Source organism: Lutra lutra, chromosome 3 (assembly GCF_902655055.1).
Source record: "Lutra lutra chromosome 3, mLutLut1.2, whole genome shotgun sequence".
Taxonomy (NCBI): Eukaryota; Metazoa; Chordata; class Mammalia; order Carnivora; family Mustelidae; genus Lutra; species Lutra lutra.
The window spans coordinates 27,009,594-27,030,835 of NC_062280.1; the positions used below are offsets into that span (position 1 = coordinate 27,009,594).

General features: G+C 44.2%; 1 protein-coding gene across 6 annotated transcripts in view; it reads left to right on the plus strand.

The window, feature by feature from the left end:
* Positions 1-20,414, plus strand: part of SMARCAL1 (SWI/SNF related, matrix associated, actin dependent regulator of chromatin, subfamily a like 1) — a 59,894-nt gene extending 39,480 nt beyond the window's left edge. For all 6 annotated transcript variants that reach the window (XM_047721002.1, XM_047721005.1, XM_047721003.1 and 3 more), the window contains 6 exons: positions 3,399-3,469; positions 6,810-6,912; positions 14,216-14,398; positions 15,475-15,575; positions 16,523-16,619; positions 19,273-20,414. In XM_047721002.1, the coding sequence (XP_047576958.1) occupies positions 3,399-3,469; positions 6,810-6,912; positions 14,216-14,398; positions 15,475-15,575; positions 16,523-16,619; positions 19,273-19,512 (795 nt within the window). In that variant the 3' untranslated portion in view covers positions 19,513-20,414. The remainder of the gene's footprint in view (positions 1-3,398; positions 3,470-6,809; positions 6,913-14,215; positions 14,399-15,474; positions 15,576-16,522; positions 16,620-19,272) is intronic.
* Positions 20,415-21,242: the final 828 nt, after the last annotated feature.

The following is a 21,242-nucleotide window of genomic DNA, read 5'->3' on the forward strand; positions in this document are numbered from 1 at the left end:
TGACGCTGAAGACAGATAATACATTCTTTCCAATAAGTCCTTAATAAATTGGTTCCCTTTTGTGTTCTTTAATGTCAGTTCATTTTTATGATCCAACATCCAAGTAGAAAATGAATTTTGGAGCTTTGCCCTTTGGACCGCTAGAACCTTTCTTCCTCCAAAGCCACTGATGTAGTACATCTATCTGCTGTGGATCTGATTGGAGGCAACACCCTCCCTGAAGTCCAGCTGGAAGTCCAGCCAGGTAGCCCTTGACACCCCTTCCAGTGGGGTGTCACCCCTTCCACTGGGGACTGGCTGTGAAGTCCTGAGTTGAAAAAGCGAAAACAGGGGTTGGTGGTTTTATGGTTTTAGGCAAGTCAGGAAAGCCTGTGAATCTACAGAAAGTTGCCCCTCCCACTTTTAAGTTACTTTGTAGCCCCAAGTTTCCCTGCTGAGTTGCCCTTGGTGGTGGTCCCAGTGCAGCTGAAATGGGCGATTCTTCCTTCCCTCACACCTTCCCATCTGGAGGAAGACATTTTTTCAAAAGCTTTTAATCACAGAAGCCAAGGTGAAGCGGCCCATTTATAAAATATAATGTACAATGAAAGCTCTTTCTTATTTTCAGCCAAAATAATAGCTATCTCTTCACAGGCTAAGAAAAGCTGACTCTAATCCTCTTTTGTCTATAGTAATTTTTTGATCGGCAAGACCAGAAACAGAAAAATAGAACAAGTCCACACAGACTTCTGGTGACAGTATCAGTTCACCCTTCTGCCGTTCGACAATGCATTCAAATTCCAGCAGAAAAAATAAATTCAAAACCCCAGTGGATCTAATTTAGTAAAAGCCTAGGAACAAAGAACACAGGTTATTTGAAATTTCCTGGCCCATGGCTGGCAGAAGTGAGATCATTAATGCAGTAGTATTGTGTCTACTCAGTTTGGGGGAGGTTTGCGTTTTTTTTTTTTGTTTTTTTTTTAAGATAAAACTATTGATCTCTCCTACATTAAAATAGCTGTCTATTGCATAAAATCTGAAAGGTGAAGAAAAGTACTTAAAAGAAACATTGATTAGGGACGCCTGGGTGGCTCAGTTGGTTAAGCAGCTGCCTTCGGCTCAGGTCATGATCCCAGCGTCCTGGGATCGAGTCCCGCATCGGGCTCCTTGCTCAGCAGGGAGCCTGCTTCTCCCTCTGCCTCTGCCTACCATTCTGTCTGCCTGTGCTCGCTCTCTCTCCCTCTCTCTCTGACAAATAAATAAAATCTTTAAAAAAAAAAAAAAAAAAAGAAACATTGATTAAGTGTTTCTTATTGCTGTTCTGTGAACAAGAGTCACCTGTCTTTTATATCATATAATTTTGGCATCTGTCATTTGGGTAGTTTTTCTATAAAATGTATGTATATTTTGCTTTAAACTATGCATTATTTATGTATACACTTATACATAGATACAGATATAATTTTACGTGTATAATAAGTAACATTTTTAAAAGCAGAATTGATACCCTATAAACATCTATCAGGTGGGGAGGAAAACGGTTTACAAAACTCCATCCTGAGCACTTCTCTGTGTCGTTAAATGTTCCTTTTAAGCACAATATGTGTTTTTCTCCCATGGCCATATTAGAATTATGCCAGTAATTTTGAGTTGGACATTTGGGTTATCAGCTCCCTATTCGAAGTAACCAGACACTGAGAAGGCAGCTTCCATAGGAATTTATGAAGATGGACTGTATGGTGAGGGTAGACGTGAAGGAGTGAGTTGCTGTGCCCCAGGGCTGGGCACACTTGGAAGCATCCCACAGGTGCCCCCCAGACCGACCCTGCAGCCGAGTGTGATAGGGGGTTTGCTCCCCACACCTCATCCGCGCTCAGTGGCGAATCTCAAACAGGAGAGGTTTCTCAGCATTCTTTATGCCGCTCGCCCATCTGTTTGTTCCTCCCTCTCCTTCTCTGCTTAGCAGGTGTGGCGGGAGCGAGTGAGGGTGAGAGGGAAAGACCTCACGGGAGCAGGGGTCATCTCTGAAGGGCACGGGAGTCAGTGTGAAGACGGGACGACTCTCCTTGAGGCATGCCCAGTGCGGGTGAGGTCAGCGCCAGGGAACCTGGCTCTGTCCCTTTGGTGTATCCTACCAGGGAGCACATTATGTTAGAGGGCCTGGCCTGCTGTGAGGGACCCTTAAAGGAGACGTGAATGCACCTCAGAATGTCTGTGAGCCCTTTGTGCAGAAGGGAAGAGTCGTGTGTGTCCAGAGCTTCATCAGAGTCTATACTGGGTCTGTAGCCGAGAAAGAGTTTAAGACACACTGTCATGGGGTCGCATCTCCAACAAGAGTTCTCAGGAGAGTTCAGCTGGACCTCTGTCACAAGGCAACCACCACTGCTACAACAATGACATGGCCCCACTAGCCTGGCGGTGGCCCCCCAGCTTTCTGTGGTTGCAGGTTATCTTCCTTGTCTCTTGTCAGGTCCTCGAGGAAAGACACTGGTGGGAGGCGGAAAGCCATTTGGACCAAGCAGCCTGTCCCACCACCTGTGGTGTCTGTTGTTTAAGGTGCAGCCTGGCTTCAGAGCCACGGATCTTATAGCTGTGGGCTCCCTTCTGTGTTACATGAAGGAGCTATCGTGTCAGTCAGTGGCCTCACCAGGCCCCAAAGGCATCTGTAATCCACACTTGCTAGTGGAAGGAGAGAGCCACACTACCAGTGATGGTAAGGGTGTCTGTCATCTCTGGGGGCCCAGAGTGATAGTAAATGTTTTCTCATAATATTGTGAAACTGTCTGTCTCCTGTGCTAGCGTCCTTGACTAGTATTTATTTAGATGCCAACTGTAAAGAAAACATGGTTTCTTCTCCTGGAAGGTCAATGACCTAACATGGGAGCCAGGCCTAAAGACACGTGAATAATGGTTTTGAGATGTTACTAGAAGAGACTAGTTGGGGTCAGTTGGAACTGATTCAGTAAGTCTTGGACAGAAGGAAGCTTCGTCAGTTGGGTATGGACACAACATGGCAGAAGAAAAGGGGAGGCAGAAAGTAGCTTGGGCCAGTGTCGTGCGTAAGCTGTCAGCCGGCTGTAGGAAGTGGTTCACAGCATTTCAGCTGATCCTCTGGGCCTGTGTGGACGGCGGAGCGTGGCTGAGACGCCTTTCCCAAGGGCTCTCATGTTGCTGGTCTTACTGGCTGTTCTCAGCAGTTGCTGGGAGTTGACAGAGTACTTGCATCGCCATGTCTCCAGTGACACACTAGAGTCTCTACAGCTCCTGTAGCTTGACTCAACTGAGTGGATAAGTCAGGGTTTCCCAGCTCCGATACCTGGCATTAGGATTTGTAAAGCTCCAGGCGGTGATAGTTACATTAGCTCATCCCAGGGTTCACAGACTGGGAGACTTTCAACCCGAGACTTCTCTTTCTACAGAAACGGCAGCAGAAAGAAGCCCTCCTTCTCTTCTTCAACAGAACAGCTGAAGCTAAAATCCCATCTGTCATGTAAGTGGCCACCAAGTGTCGACTTCTCCCTCCCACACTCTGTCTCTCTCTCGTCTTTAAAAAGAAATACCTATTACCTTAGTCTGCCAGAATGGTTTTGCTGCTCTGCAAGAAAGGATTAGAGCCTAGAATTCTAGCTGCCTTCGGTATAAAGTTCAGGACAGCATAGCCTCCTCAGCCACAGAGCAAGGCCTGTCACGGGAGCACTGCCAGTCAAGTTTGGGGTCCCTGAGAGCTCCTGTCTTAACCAGTAGTCTAGAGCTGCCGCCACTTACAAGGAGGGTAGTGCTAGCCAAACACTAAAGTGAGCTTTTCCCCTTAGTTGGAAATCTGTGGTCATTTGCCTAGAGACACAAGTGAGGAGTTTCATAGAAGACCAAGAAGGCTGCCTTATGGGGAGTCTCTGGTATTCTCCAAAGACTTCATGTCTCAGCCATTATTTACCTACATAAAAAGGCAACTGTCAAAGTTTGTTCAGAAGATACGGGCAAGGGGCCGTTGTCACACTGAAGTTTTCCTTCCGCCTTCTAAACTAAGGCTGAAGTCATAATTCCTCTTCTTAAATGTATTCACTGATTTGAAAAATTGTCTGCCTTTCTCAAAGAAAGGAAAAACCCACTCATGTTCAAATATTCACTGTGGTAGAAACTTGAGGCAATTCTCATGACGTGCATTTGCCTGATTTTTTATTGTTTAACATTCATGTGAGACTCTGGCAGGATAATGGTCCAAGTGATTTAATTACAATGAAAATGAATTTAGCGTGGGTTGAGCGGTGCCAGCTTGGCTGTGGGGACCAAGATATGTGGATAAATTGAGACACACACAGCCTATCCCACCCTCTCACTCAGCCTCCAGATCCCCCAGCCTCTCCGGCCTCTCCCTCTGCACCCCTAAATACAGTAAGAGAGTGCGCTCACCACATGATTCAAATCTCAGATCCCCACACCCCAAAAAGACTGCTGAATGTTGGCCAGCTCTCCTTCACCCTCGGGGCACTGCCCTTTTCATTTATGAGACAGTTAGGAGACTAATGAACTCCAGATGTGGTTTTACAACCTGGAAACTTCTCTCTCCAAAACTCATCAGAATTGTCCCCACCAACCCATTGCTCACGAGCTGCTGAAGAACAGATGGCAAGGGTGTGATCCTTTTCCCTCGCCCTCTCTGCTCATGACCTACAAAATTCAGGGTCTACTGAGTGCTGGGCCCAGAACCACCCATTTCTCTTGGAAATTTTAAATCTGGCCATTCCGCCACCTCATAAATAAACTTGGGTGCTACCTGGTTTTAGTGTATATAGGCTGCTGTAACAAAAATACCATACACTGAGTGGCTTGAGCAACAGAATTTTTTTCTCACGCTTCTAGAGGCTGAGAAATCCAAGGTCAAGGCAGCAGCAGATGTGGTATCTGGTGGGGACCCTCTTCCTGGCTTGCAGACAGCCATCTTCGCCCTGTCCTCCTTGACAGAAGGGGCGAGGGTGCTCTTTGGGCTGTGGAGGGGTCTCTGATAAGGACATTGATTTCATTCATGAGGGCTCTGCCTGTGTGACCTAACCCCTTCCCAAAGATCTCATCTTATAATAACCTCACCTTGGGGTTATTATTTCAACAAGATATGCGGGGGGCGTGTGTAAAATTCCATCTATAACATACTTTGCACATACTTTTTCAAAATTCTGTGATAAATAGTATAGTGCTTTCTAATTTCCAACCACTTGTGACATCTGCTAACTCATTTCACACTTATAGCCTCTTTATGAGATCAGTCAAGTAAGTCGAACTGGCCCCATTTTTAAAAAATGCAGAGACCAAGTAAATTTCATGTATATCTCTGGGCCTCAGAGTCACATAACTCTTAAGTGGAAATTAGATTATAAATCTTAAAACCCCAATTTCCTTTGCTAATTGTTTTTCTTCCTCTTTTTGCTGTCTTCATTTGTTTTCATTTTAATGGGCATCTTTTGATATAAAAGCCAGTGGTATTGTGGTAGGCAGATATTTCCAGCCTGGTAACTTAGGCACTCGGGAAGGATAGGAATAAAAAGCTACATCTGAGATGTAGAGGGGAGAGAGGAACTAGGAAGACTGGGACCTGTAGTTGTTAATGAGCTGTCCAACTTGATTTTATGGCCTCGTGACTTTTTGATGCTGTAGCAATAAACTTTCTTGCTTATATCATGGCAAATTTTATGTCTCTCAAACTAATTAAAGTAGATTCTATTAGTACAACTATTCACATATTGAACTCAAATCCATTCCCTGGTTGACCATAGTGTTGCTTGAAAATAACTCTTAGATGCTTAGAGGACGGGTCACCACCTGCCTGACAGGAAACCTTTGAGATTTTGTCCTTCTCCAAGGAGGGTAGTGTCTGTTCTGTGCCCAGACACACCCACATGTGAGGATCACCTCGGGCCAAGTGAGTCCTTCTTGTCAAATGCAGTGACTATATCCTGGACCTACTGTTTGTGTCCAAGGAGGCTTACCTGCCCGTTGCCTGTGTGGGAACAGTGACCTGTCCTGGGATTGTGAACCTCCTGCAGGGCCTTAATCCCAGGGAAGCCATCAGAGTCTGCCGACTGGGTGATCCCCACCCCTTCCAGGGCCTGGCATAGCTGCCCTCCTTCAAGGCCATGGCTGAAGATGGTGCGGGGGGGGAGTCAAGAAAAAAACAGTGATGCAGGAGAGAAGTAAATCAAGGGGAGAATAAAGAGCAAGCAAATAAGGCTCTTCGCTCCATCTTCCTTTGCCTCAGAAAAAAATTCCCTTACCACCGATTTAGCTGGTGGCCCTGTAGCTTGCCATCCACTGTGTGAGGGAGCTGGGGAGCTTTCCCCGACTATCTCTTCAGTATTATTATTTATGTTTCAATATTACACTTCCAGAAATTTGATTACTGTCTAAAGTCCCCTAATTCCCTGCCTAGACATTTTCAGTTCTTAGGTGACATTTCAATTTGTATTGAAAACACATTATATTGATAGTAGCAGCGAAAGTGAAAACTGGTATGTATCTTCTGTGATCCCAGATAGTAAGAAACTTTCAGTAACATATCAGAGACACATAAAAAGGAACGATACTTTGATTTATCTGCATATGGGAGATGACTTAAAAGCAGGGAAGAACTCTTTCTGCACAGAGCAGCTCCTAATTTGGCTGCTGCTACTCAGGTGACTTGGCCTGAGGGGAAGGGGGGTGAGAGGTCAGCTCTCAGAGAAAGAGGGAAAGGGCAGGGGAGAGCAGCTACCTCGAAGGTGTCTGGTAAAGATGCAGTGGAATAATTTCAGCTGGACAAGTATATATTAAATTTATTGTGCTCTCATTGTCCAACGCAGTGAATACATCCTGGACCTCCTGGAAAGTGGGAGAGAGAAGTTTCTAGTGTTCGCACACCACAAGGTAGTCCTGAGTGCAATTACAACAGAGCTTGAGAGAAAGGTAAGCTTCCTTCGAAATTCAACACAGGATGCTTCTGTTGTTTGTGTGTCGGCTGCTGAGTTGTTCTGAGCAGGTTGAGGGCAGGTCTGAACCAAAGAAGTGAGGTGATGTTTCCAGAAACATTGCCGAAGACTTTCCAAAGAATTCTCGCTTGTAGAACAACACTCGGGTCAGGATACTTCCCAGCAGTGTCCTTGAACATCTTCCTGCCCTCTACAGATAGTGCTGGAGCCTTGCTTTAAGAACAAGGATCCACTGCAGGGCACCTGGGTGGCTCAGTGGGTTAAAGCCTCTGCCTTCGGCTCAGGTCATGATCCCAGCGTTCTGGGATCGAGCCCCACATCGGGCTCTCTGCTCAGTGGGGAGCCTGCTTCCTCTTCTCTCTCTGCCTGCCTCTCTGCCTACTTGTATCTCTGTCTGTCAAATAAATAAGTAAAATATTAAAAAAAAAAAACAAAACAAGGATCCGCTGGGACCAGGAGCTCTTTCATGACTCTGTAAATAAGTACAAGATTGTCAAGAAAGGAGATAGCGGAAATTCTCTTGTGTGGAAACAAGTATTTGCTTGAATACCCTCCTCTCTTCCTCTTGTTCTTCCTTAGCACCATCAAAGTGGCTTCATTAATTCTACATGGGCTACATGCAGACTTCAGTATTGAGTTTGTGGTCCTTACTACATTGAATGAAAAATATCCAGAAAGATTTCCAAGGATGTTCATTAAAACGAAACACATCAAATAAACAAAACTTGTGAAGTTGTAATAGTTATGGAAATGTTGCCCGATCTTCACCAGTTTCTGCATGTAGAATTAAATCAGGACAGTTTAAACACATTGTATTTTTACCTCCCTTTTCATTTTTGGTTAAATTTAGGACCATAAATTGCTTTTTTTTTTTTTTTAAGGGCACCCCTGTAATGTTTCAAACATAGAGAGGAGTACAGAGAAACATACAGCAGGCACTTACATATTCTCCACCCAGATTTAATAAATTGTTTTGCTATATTTATTTCAATATTTATGATTTTATAGATTTAATAAATTAAGTGTTTTGCTATATTTATTTCAAAGTGTGTATGTTAAGTAATAACATACTTAGGCCCCTCTGCAGCCCTCTAACTCATTCTCTGTCCTCCCCACCAGATGTAACCACTGTCCCTAGTCCTTTTCTCCATGTTGTCATATTTTATTCCAAAAGTATGTATTCTTTTTTTTTTTTTTTAAAGATTTTATTTATTTATTTGACAGACAGAGATCACAAGTAGGCAGAGAGGCAGGCAGAGAGAGAGGAGGAAGCAGGCTCCCTGCCGAGCAGAGAGCCCGATGCGGGGCTCGATCCCAGAACGCTGGGATCATGACCTGAGCCGAAGGCAGAGGCTTTAACCCACTGAGCCACCCAGGCGCCCCTCAAAAGTATGTATTCTTAATATATAGTCTCCTCTATGTATTTAACATATGTAAATGGCAGCATAGTGTGAGTATCCTGAAATTTGCCTTTTTGCTCAATGCTATTTTTGAGATTTTTCCGTGTAGTATTATAGCTATAGGTCATCCGCCATAACTGAGGAATAGGATCTCATTGGGTAACTGTAGCACAGTTTATCCATTCTCCTGGTGAGAGACATGGAATTTTACTTAGAGTTTTTGCTATTATATGAATACTGTCACATACATGTGTGTACATGCACACGTACACACATGTGTATGCATGTGGGCATGTCCAGGCGTGATGTTGCACAACCATTGGACAGGCTTGTCTTCTGCTCTACTGGGTATTGTCAGATTTCTCTGCAAGGTGTGGTAATTCACATTTGTAATTGCACCAGCAACATTTGGAAATTCCTGCTGTTCTGAGTGCTCACTAACACTTAGTATTATCAGACTTTTTACTTTTGCCAAGCCAGTGAAATGAAATCTCAGCTCATTCTTATTTTCATTTGCATTTCCCTGACTACCACTCACAGTTATGTCTTTTTATATGTTTAGTGGTGATTTCAGGGTGTCTTCTATAAATATTCTGCCTGTTTTCCTGTTAGATGATCTTTCTCTTACTGATTTAGAAATATTCTTATTAAAAAAAAAAAAAAGAAATATTCTTTATAAGTTTTGGGTATCTATCAATTAACAATATTTTCTTTTCATTTTGTTGAAGTTTTATTGAGCAAAGTTTAATTTTTGCTTTAGTTGTTATAAATGAAATACATTTCAAGTTTATTAGTTTTTCCTATATGGTTTTTAATTTTTATGAGTGAGTTAAGAAATCTTTCCTTACTTAAGGTCATAAAGATATTCTCCTGTGGGGCGCCTGGGTGGCTCAGCGGGTTGAGCCGCTGCCTTCGGCTCAGGTCATGATCTCCGAGTCCTGGGATCGAGCCCCGCATCGGGCTCTCTGCTCGGCGGGGAGCCTGCTTCCTCCTCTCTCTGCCTGCCTCTCTGCCTGCTTGTGATCTCTCTCTGTCAAATAAATAAATAAAAATCTAAAAAAAAAAAAAAGATTTTTATTTATTTATTTGACAGAGAGAGATCACAAGCAGGCAGAGAGGCAGGCAGAGAGAGAGGAGGAAGCAGGCTCCCCGCCGAGCAGAGAGCCCGATGCGGGGCTCGATCCCAGGACCCTGAGATCATGACCTGAGCCGAAGGCAGCGGCTCAACCCGCTGAGCCACCCAGGCGCCCCAATAAATAAAATCTTTAAAAAAAAAAAAAAAAAAGATACTCTCCTGTGATTTTTTTTTTCCTGAGAATTTTAGAGGTGGTTCATTAATACACCTGGGTTTGAATTTTGTATATGCTGTGATCCAGGAAGCCAGCCAATGGAATTAAAAGCTATGATCCCTGGAAAGGAAAAATCAGAGCTGTCACTATATTCAAGCAACTCAAGACAGTTAATTAGAAAACTATCAAAATGCGTAGGAGTTTAATACGGTACCTAGATTCCAAATAAATATACTAAAATAAATAGCTTTTTTAATGTACCAGCTATAACTAATTAGTAAATACAGTGGAAAACAAGATCAAATTCAGAGCAACAAAAACATATAAAGCACCTAATAGTAACCTCACCAAAAAGAGTGTAGAGACTGATGAATTGGAGGGACTTGGGCCATGCTCCAGTGCAAACACTGTAAAATACTGGTCCTTCCCAAATGAATTTGTAGGTCTAACTCAATTCAAATAAAAATGTCAATTGGGTATTTTAAGGGAAGGAACCTTATATTATTATGCTAAAGGAGTCTCAAAAATAAGGAGGAGAGCTATCTAAGACAACTTCGAAGAACAAGAAAAATGTTGATAGACTTGTGCCTCCAGATATTAAAATCTGTTATAAAACTCAGCCATGCTAGTCCAAGAAATGGTGGTCAGAAGGGTGGAATAGAATGGACAGCCCTCTTCAGTATTAATAACTCTTTAGTTGAATAGTCCTGTAGTATTAAGAAAAAGTATAATCAAGGAGTCATCAAAAATTAAGCTTAATTTATTCAACAAATAAAGTTTGGGTAATTGACTAAGTAATTGGGTGGAATACTTAAATGAAACTCAGCTTCACTATTTATTAAATCTCAGACAAACCAAAGCTCATTAAGACCATAAAGCATTAGAAGAAACTATAGATGAATATATAGCTGATCACTGGGTGGGGAAGACTTTCTACACATAAAAACAGTGAAAGAAATCACAAAGGAGAAAATTGGCTTAAATTACCTAGAACTATGGATCTGTTCTTTCACACATATACACAGTGGCTAGACCATGGGGGGGTTTTCATACATTTGGTAACTTTTCTTGGCAATTTGGCAGTAACTTAAGGCACACTCAAATTTTTCCAAGCTCTTCTTCTAGGAACTTATCCTAAGGAAATAATGAGACCAAAGATTTATTTATAAGATTAGTGATGTTATTATTTATAATAGCAAATAATTATAAACCTAAGTGTTTGTTAATAGGTATTCTGTTAAATAAGAGCCTGTTCAGCCATAAAACATAATAATGTAGATCCATCATTCTTAACTTCGTGAAGATCACAGGAGCCTTTAAGAACCTGAGATGAAAAAATTCAACTCCACTGAAAATCAAATAAATGAAAATTAACCTATCACATCAGCAGAGGTTTTATAAATGTGCAGCGCTTAGCATAATCCCCTCCGGTTCCATCTATGTTGATGCAAATGGTGGGTATTCATCCTTTCTGACGGCTGAGTAATACTCCATTGTATATATGGACCACATCTTCTTTATCCATTCACCTGTTGAAGGGCATCCCGGCTTTTTCCACAGTTTGGCTATTGTGGACATTGCTGCTATGAATATTGGGGTACAGATGGCCCTTCTTTTCACTACATCTGTATCTTTGGGGTAAATACCCATTGGTGCAATCACTGGGTCATAGAGCAGCTCTATTTTTAACTTTTTGAGGAACCTCAACACTGTTTTCAAAATGGCTGCACCAACTTGCATTTCCACCAACAGTGTAAGGGGTTCCCCTTTCTCCACATCCTCCCCAACATTTGTTTCTTGCCTTGTCAGTCTTTGCCATTCTAACTGGTGTAAGGTGGTATCTCAGTGTGGTTTTGATTTGAATTTCCCTTATGGCTGATGATGTTGAGCATTTTTCATGTGTCTGTTAGCCATTCGTATGTCTTCTTTGGAGAAGTGTCCGTTCATGTCTTCTGCCCATTTTTTGACTTGATTATCTATTTTTTGGGTGTTGAGTGAAATAAGTCAAGCAGAGAAAGACAATTATTGTATGGTTTCACTTGTATGTGGAACATAAGGAATAGCATGGAGAACATTAAGAGAAGGAAGGGAAAAATGAAGTGGGAATAATCAGAGGGAGAGATGAACCATGAGAGACTGTGGACTCCAGGAAACGAACTGAGGGTTTCAGAGGGGAGGTGAGTGGGGGGATGGATTAGCCTGGTGATAGGTATTAAGGAGGGCACGTATTGCATGGAGCACTGGGTGTTATAAACAAACAATGAATCGTGGAATTCTGTATCAAAAACTAATGACATACTATATGTTGATTAACATAACATAATAAAAAATAAATAAAAATAAATCTTTCTAGAAGATTTGGAAAAAAATGTGCAGCCCTTACCATTGATAACAGTGCAGCAAGCTGGACGTGCTCAGACATTACTTATTGGAAAGCAATTTGGCGATAATATCAGGATCCTTAAATTAAGTCTCCCTTTGTCAAAGTACTTTGATTTTTAGTAGTGTAGTCTAAGGAAATAACCAAATATGGGCAAAGAACCATGAGCACGTTTATTTTAATCCATCCTAGAAACATGTTTTAATTCTAATAGCTTTATAGAGATATACTTGGCAGGCAATGAACTGCATGTGGAGTGTAGTTTGGTAAGAATCAAGACAGTGAAGGAGCATCTGGGTGGCTCAGTTGGTTATACATCTGACTCTTGATCTCAGCTCAGATCTTGATCTCAGACTTGTGAGTTCAAGCCCATAGTGAATGTGTCTGTTGGCCCCAGGAGTTTCCTTGTGCCCTTTGAAATCCCTCCCATTTCTCCATGCCCTCCCATCTCCAGGCCATCACAGATCTGCTCTGTCACTCTAAACTAATTTGCATTTTTAGGGCTCTATATAAATGTGGAATGATTCAGTGCGTACTCTTTTTTTAAAATTTGATTTCTCTTAACATACTCTGAGATTCATATCTGTTATTGCACATGTCATCAGTTCATTCCTTCTTATTGCTGAGTCATATTCTGTTGTATGCATATACCATGATTTTTATCCATTCACCTGTTGATGGGTGTTCGCCAGCTCATCTTTTTTTAGTGAAAATGAAGCACCTGGGTGGCTCAGTTGGTCAAGCTTCTGACTCTTGGTTTCAGCTCAGGTCATGATCTCAGGGCTGTGAGATCGAGCCCCCAGTCAGTCTCTGTGATCAGCAGGACATCTGCTTCAGATTCTCTCCTTCTGCCCTTCCCCCCACTCATATTCTCTCTCTCTCTCTCACTCTCTCAAATAAATAAATCTTTAAAAAACAAACAAAAAAAAATCTCCCAAATATGAAGAAATACACAAATGGATAAATTATACTGTTGCCACATAATTAAATATATGGACGTTAATAAATATATTTTAGAAAACCTTAATAATTTAGTTTATTTCCAATATAGTGTTTTGTTTTTAAAGATTTTATTTATTTATTTGACAGACAGAGTTCACAAGTAGGCAGAGAAGCAGGCAGAGAGAGAGGAGGAAGCGGGCTCCCTGCTGAGCAGACAGCTCACCATGGGGACATGGGGCTCTATCCCAGGACCCTGGGATCATGACCTGAGCCCAAGGCAGAGGCTTTAACCCACTGAGCCACCCAGGCGCCCCTACAATATAGTGTTTATTGGAGAAAAGCAGGATATAAAACTTTGTGTTTAAAAGATTATCACACACATTGAGAAGAGAGCACCTGGCAGAAATAGATTGGTGATAGGGGCGCCTGCGTGGCTCAGTGGGTTAAGCATCTACCTTCAACTCAGGTTGTAAAAGGGCCACAGAAGAATCCTTTTGGTGTTAGAACTGTTCAGTGTCTCTTTTCTTTTCTTTCTTTCTTTCTTTCTTTTTTTTTTTTTTTTTAAGATTTTATGTATTTATTTGACAGAATGAGCACAAGCAGAGCAAGGAGAGAGGCAGAGAGAGAAGGACAAGCAGGCTGAGCAGGGAGCCCAATGCAATTCAGTGCTCGATCTTAGGGCCCTGGGATCATGACCTGAGCTGAAGGTAGATGCTTAACTGACTGAGCCACACAGGCACCCCTTTTCTTTTTTTAAGTAAGCTCTGTGCCCAACACCAGGCTTGAGCTCACAGCCCTAAGATCAGGAGTCGCATTCTCTACTGACTGAACCAGCCAGGTGCCCCTTAACTTTTCAATGTCTTGACTGTGACAGAGATTCCTTGCACATGAGTGATAACACTGGTAGGATACACACATATGAGTTTAAGTAAAACAGGACATCTGAATAAGACTGGTACATCGTATCAAAGTCCATTTCCTGGTTGTGATATACTATAGTTTCACAATATACTACCACTGGGGGAAAGTGGGCCCAATGTGCAAGGAATCTCTGCATGTTCGCTTAAACTAATGGGAATCTGCAAGTCTCTCAACACAAATTTCCATCCGAAATGAGAAGACAAGCAGCTCCAAAAGCAGAGTCAGGGGAGGACTCAATGCTGTGGCAGGTCAGAGCCAGAACGGCAGCGTGGCTGTGTCCTCAGAGCCGCCCCTGCTGAGTCCCCCGCCCCGGTGCTGCCCACCTCGCTTCCCTCCTTGTCCCCGCAGCACGTGCCGCACATCCGCATCGACGGCTCCACTTCCTCCGCTGACCGCGAGGACCTGTGCCAGCAGTTCCAGCTGTTCGAGAAGCACGCCGTGGCCGTGCTGTCCATCACCGCGGCCAACATGGGCCTCACCTTCACCTCAGCTGACCTGGTGGTGTTCGCCGAGCTGTTCTGGAATCCAGGGGTAAGGGACACAGGGGACTTGAATGCCCCAGGTGCGCAGGCGCGTGGTTGTGGGGCGGAAGGCGTGGGTGTCAGTCGGAGCAAATAGGGTTTCCAGGAGCTGTCCCCAGCACCAGTTTTGTCTTCCATCCGTTTCTGCTTGGCCTCAGAAACGTGTTTCTACTTCCCACGGGTCAGTCTTCAAAGAAGTGAGGACTCGCACATCTGTTGGCTGGTCATTAGACGTTCATGGCAGTCTTCTAAGTAGTAGGATTATCGACTCCATCTTATGAAGGGAATACTGAAGTTTTAGAAGGCCAGGAGGAATCTCAGGAGGCATCCCTCTATGAGGAAATGGGGGCATAATAGTTCGAGTGCACAGCTGTCCCCGAAGGGGAGCCTGTGGCCGCAGCAGCCGCAGCCCAGGCCTCTGGCCTTCCAGCCTGGGGGTTTGTATTAACCGTCACTGTGAGCTGCTTAGCCAATGCAGCCAGTGGGCAACTGCCCGCCCTGGGGGTTCCACTGGCCTTATCTCCTGAGCGGAGAGCTGTGACAGCAGATATGTCATTGGCCACACAGGGCATTGTTTCGTGATGGGTGGACTTCGAGGCTGAAGGAAGATATAGTAGAAACAATGCCCTTGGGCCTTGTTATTTATTACAGAGCTTACCATGTTAAAGAGCCACCCGACCCCTAATCATCCATGACGTCTCCCTCAGTTCTTTAGAAGGTCATGGTTTCTGTCCCAATGAGAAGAGCAGAGGCGTGCCGGGCTTCTGTTATTTGCCGTCAGCATGGCCTCCTAGCAGAGTCAGCGCTGGCTGTTCGTTCCTCCTGGCACTTAGTGCTGTGCCCACCGCTGGCTGGCTGCAGGTTCTAGTTCCCCCAGAACTTGGGTTTGGTTTGGTTTGGTCCTCTCTTGTGTCTAGTGGCAGCTTGTTCGGAGGTAGAGGCTCTCAACCTGCTGCCTTGGGTCATGGAGTGAAGTCCTCTGAGAGGGATGGTGTGCTGGGCTCAGGGGCAGGGGGCTGTGTGCTGTGCTAGCTGGAGCCCTTTCAGGCCTTGGCCCGTACACATCCTGATTCCCGGCCCCCGCAGATACTGCTCCAGGCAGAGGACCGGGTACACCGAATCGGACAGTCAAGCTCCGTGAGCATCCACTACCTTGTGGCAAGAGGCACAGCTGACGACTACCTCTGGTATGGCTGGCCACGGGGGTCGTGCGGGGGTTGACAGCAGTGATCTATTTCTTTCACTCCCTAACCGCTTCCGCTCTTGCTGATGTCTTCAGAGCCCTGTGCAGAGGAGCCCGGAGTCATGCCCTTCCCCTTGCACCCATGAGCATGCCGGGCCCCCTTCACAGCATTCACTCATGGCTTGCTGGGTGAATGAGGATGAAGGGGATGTGGCTCCTTTCCCACTGGCCTGAGACAAGGGGGTGGGAGGAGCCGATGGTGAGGAAACATAGGTGCAGGTTTGCTCATAAGACACTCTGTCCTGCCCCTGAAGGCATTGCTGAGACACGGTGATGTCCCCCTCTGCCCCTTTATGCCATGTATTGGTACATAAGGCCATCCTGTAGGGCTGCTGCTGACGTTTGTGAGAAAGTGGCTCCCTGTGGGCCATGTAGTGCTTCCATAGCAGACCTGGGGTACAGTGTTCAACAGTAGGGTTCATGTCTGGTACCTAAGCAAAAAGATCTCCAAATGCTCCTTCCCAATCCCATTTACCCCTTCCTGATTCTAAGTTTCTTGATTATCTCGTTAGTTTCCACTACTCGCCTATCTCCAGCTTTATGACTAAGGGGTCTTACCTTTGCCACATGTGTTGGTTTTTCCTACTCCCGAATCTTTGGATTTGTGGATTTGTTCACTGGGCCCCAGGTTGAGAATTTTGTTGTAATGAGACATTTATTTTCTCTACATCTTCTGGTAGAAAGAATTTTGAACCTGATTGACTCGAACCCTAAATTGGTTTATAGCCGAGAGGAGGCAAATATTTGAGGTTGGGCATTGGCGGTTTGAGAGCTGCAAAGGAGTGGAACAACATGCCTCTGCCCCATAAACACAGGGAGGGGGATTTCCTTTTAATCAGCCCCCTGGCTCTGTGCAGCTTATATTCACTGCGGCGCCTTTGTCCTCAACAGGCCCCTAATTCAAGAGAAGATTAAAGTTCTGGGTGAGGCCGGACTTTCTGAGACCAATTTTTCAGAAACGACAGAAGCTACTAATTACTTCTACAAGGTAACACCAGCAAATGGCTCCTTGCCCCTGGCTGGGGGGTGGGAAGGTGGAGCATTAAGTTGTCTGCTTAGCCCTTGGGTCCCTGGACAGGTGGTGTGGGTCATTCCTATGGATCTCACTCAGCCTCATGCAGAAAAGCAGTTTTACTGCAGCTCGTCTGGAAACCAAAATGTCTTCTCATGGAACTGCCCAGAATCAGAGTCTGAGTGAAACCAGCAAAATCTTCGAGGGACAGGAAGACTAGAGTCCGAGGATTTGATCTTTCATTTACAGTGAGGAAGCAACTAAATGCTTCCTTCCAGAAGTAATTATTGAGATAAATAAGACTCAGAAGTCATATTTTTATTTTATTTTATTTTTTTTAGTTCTTATTTAAGTAACCTTTACACCCAATGTGGGGTTTGAGCTCATGACCCCCAGATCAAAAGTTGCAGGTTCCTCCAGCTGAGCCAGGCACCCCCAGAGATCATATTTTCTAATGTAGACTATAAATTATCATCCTAGATGTAAAGAGTTAATAAGCTAATTGTGAAACAACCTTATTTTTAAGCTTTTTAAAGAACTCTCTAATTCAGTTGAATGGTAAATATTTTCACAGAGCCTAGGTTATTATGTGCCCTTTTGAAAGCAAGGAACCTTATTTTTAAAGGATTCTCAACCTTCTCAAACTCAATAATGAGTTTATTTAGAACTCATTTATTTATACTGCCCTTACCCTCACTCTGAATTAGTTAAGAATTTCTGCCTGAAATACAAGTACAAGATAATATAAATGCCATTTATCAATACTTATTTTGATTAATAATTATATCTATCTTTTTATTAAAGTGGAGTTGGAAATTTCATCAACTACTAGAAAAAGAAAATGTTGCCTCTTCAGAGGAGATTAAAGCAAAAGCGGTTGTCTTGCTGAGACAGCTTGCCTTCCCAGAGGGGAAGTGAAATACTGATCAGATCTTGGACCTTGCTTCCATTAATCAGGCATGCTCTGAAAGCACAGTATTGCCACCACCATAATCAAAGGCCATACTCAAGTGCAGGTTAACACTTATTTTACTTGGGGCAGTGTTTCCTTAACCTTGTAGTTGTTCAGACAGAGGCTGATGAGGTTAGTTCTTAGAGGAGGATGTGCAGATCACAGGAGGCTGACCTTAATGACCCTTAATACCACTCCTCGTTGGGAAGGCTGGGATCCTGAAAGGTGAGGGAGTGTTGGGTGCAGGTATATCGGGTAATCTGAAGTTTTCACAGGACTGCTCCCACAGTCAGATTTCAGGCCCCCCCCATCACCATTGCAGAAGGGAGTGGGGGGCCTTCTGTTAAGGAACAGTGAAGAAGTAGAGACCAGCTGGAATGAGACCTGATTTTAAAGGGGCTGAAAAGCCAGGGAAGCTGCTTCTGCATTGATGAGGTCAACACAGGGGGCCTCCAAGACATGACGAGAAAATCCTGTGAAAGGACAGTGAGGGGCAGAAATCAGCCCCGCAGAGACCTGCCAGGGATTGAAATGGGGGTGCACCACTGCAAATCTGTGCAAGTGCCAAGTGTTGAAGCCCGGGGAAACAGTGTGCCTGTGGAACATCACGGAGGAAACAAGACAGGAGAGGCAAACTTGCTGCCCCTTTCAAGTGTGAGATAGGCTGTCGGGACACCCTGGTGATGGCAAGCCAGGGAGAGGAGAACAATGTTGGTAGACCCTCTGTGAAATGCATTCCTTTCCTCTGAGGTCCCAGACCCCTACCTCCTTCTGCTTAGTTCAGATTGACATGTATAACCTCATTTTGCCTGACCATCTTTGGCATTTCCACATCTGTGTGGGTTCCCCGTATGTATGCCTATTGATTTTCTCCTGTTTAAAAAAAAAAAGTTGGCAGACCATCAAAACTAGGCTTTGTCCAAGAGAGTTGCTGGTTTGAGGATGTAGGATTGAGAGGAGAGATGACTTTGGTTTTTAAACTCCCATTTGTTTAAGGAAACCACGATGTCAGTGGAAACATTGAAAGCACACCTGGCTTGAAAGACGGTCAGGGCTGGGAATTCACACTTGGGAGAGATCAGCAACGGGGTGACAGTGAGCCCATCGAGTGCTCTGGTTGCAGCCGCTGAGCATGATTTTAGCACTGCGCCGTGGCCGACAACGCACAGAGATGGCTGATGGGTCTTTTGATCATTGGCAGATTTTAGATAGTCAGAAACAAAAAAACGGGAATCTACTTCTCTGTATGTCTAGTATGGGTATGTTTTGCCAACCACTCCAAAAATTAGGTGTAAGCCGTGGCTGAGCACACGGGTTTGGCAGTTGAATTCCAACCTAAGCCCTCGCTGGAGAACGGCTCTGCAGGAAATGAGAGCTTGGGAGCTATTTCAATACCAGTTTGGAAAGCTAGAAAGAAGAAGGCATTTCCAACATGAATTCTAGTTTGAGAGCAGGTTCCTTATTGCTCTCACACCATTTCTCCACCACCACCCCCTTTTCCTTTACTCCACGAGCAGCAGAGAAGAAACAGTGTCAGGCCGTAAGGCCGCATGAGGCACCTGATGCCATAAAATGGGCAGCCCCCACCTCCGGGTCTCCTCCCCAGCCTCAGTGGCACAGGGAGAGTCGGTGCTGGAGCCTGCGCTCCAACTTTGTTGTTTTCTCTCTCTGATGAAGGACCCAAAGCAGCAGACGATCTATGACCTCTTCCAGCAGTCCTTTAAGGAAGATGGAAGTGACTTGGAGCTCCTGGAGGTGGCGGAATCCTTTGACCCCGGAAGTGCATCTGGTGCACCTGGAAGTGATTCTCAGGACCCGGAAGGCACAGTGGATGAATTCACGTTGACCGGCAGCCCCGTGAAGAAAAGGAGATTTGAATTTTTTGATAACTTTGACAGCTTTACCTTTCCCCTATAGGCAGGGCAAAAAAAAAAAAAAAGAGGCATTTAAAAATCATGGAAATAAAGCTTGCACTCCCCTTGACGTTACAGCAGTGCTGGCATCTGTCTCCAGCCTTGCGAGTTACCAGGCCTTCCCTTTCTGATAAGGAAAGGAAACAGGGGCATTTCCTTTCTGGCCTTTCTGTACAGGTCTGCTGGGGTCTTAACCTTAGCTTTTCAGAGACAGCCCATTGCAGTAGTGGAATTCATGTTCTTGAAGTAACGTGGGGCTTCCTGTGAAACCCCTGAAATCTGGATTTTTAAAAAATGTACTGTTTGAACAAATATTTGTAGAGCACCTGATATGTGCCAGGCAGCGTTCTAGGTGCCGGCAGTAATTCCCCAAAAGAGAGCAAGCTCCTACCTTTGCAGAAGTTATATCACAGGAGAGGTAATAGTTATACATCCTTCAAAGAAAAGTAAAGTGAAGGAGGTAAGGGTTTGGAGCAGGAGGTGAGATGCTTTTCTGTCAGTCGTTAGACAGTAGATGTATTTGGCTTCATGAGCGAGGTTGTCTCTGTTGGAATGACAACTCTGCTGCTGTAGGGCAGAAACAACCATAGGTAATACAGAAACAAATGATTATGGCTCTTTTCCAATAAAACTCTGTAATGGACACTGAAATTCGAATTCATACGATTTTCATGTGTTGTGAATTTTTATTTTTTTGATTTATTTGCAACCATTAAAAAATGTAAAAACTGTGCTTTGTCCACGGGCCATACAGAAGCCTGCAGTGGACAGGACTTGGCCTGCAAAGCATGATTTGATAACTTTTAGTTTAGAGCAGCACCATCTAGCAGAAATACACCACAAGCCACAGATGTGATTTTAATTTTCTAAGAGTATTTTAAAAAATAAAGGATCAAATTAGTAGTATTTTTTTTAACTCATCTTCAAAACATTGTCTGTTCAACATATAATCACTATTAAAAACTTAGAAACTTTCTGTTATATTCTCACTTTTTTTGTTCATGCTAAATCTTCAAGACCCGGTGTGTAATTGATGCTAACAGCACCTTCCAGAGTGGACTAGCCCATGTCAAATGCTTGTTTCAAGTGCCCTTGTGGCTGGTGGCTCTTGTGTTGGCCAGCACAGGTTTAGAGAGCAGTGAGGGGTGTGGGGTATCGTGTGAGATTATAGGTCATGTAAAGAATCAGATTTAATTTTGAACATGAAGCCACTGACTGGTTTTAAACAGGGATAGGAGACAATCTGATTATATTTTAAAAGATCTCTCCAGGGGTGCCTGGGTGGCTCAGTCTGTTAAGCGGCTGACTCTTGGTTTCATCTCAGGCCATGATGTCAGGGTCGTGAGATCATGCCCATCATCGGGCTCTACTCTGGGTATGGAGTCTGCTTGAGATTCTCCCTCTTCCTCTGCCCCTCCCCCCACTCACACGCACTTTTAAAATAAGAAAAAAAAGTCTTAAATAAATTAAGGAATGATAGATCCCTCCTATTTGTGTACAGACAATAGATCGGGAAGGATGGTCAGGGAAACAGTTTTGAGAAGGGGCTAGTGAACTACTACAGCTGACCACAGGGCAACACTGGGGTGGGGCTGAGCAGCAGTGGGAAGGACGTGAGAAGTGCTTGGATTGGATACATCATGATTGTGGAGCTGAACGAATTTGAGATGAACTGACCGAGAGGCATTTGAGATGGAGGAGTCTCTAGACCTAGGATTTGGCCTGAGCAAAGCT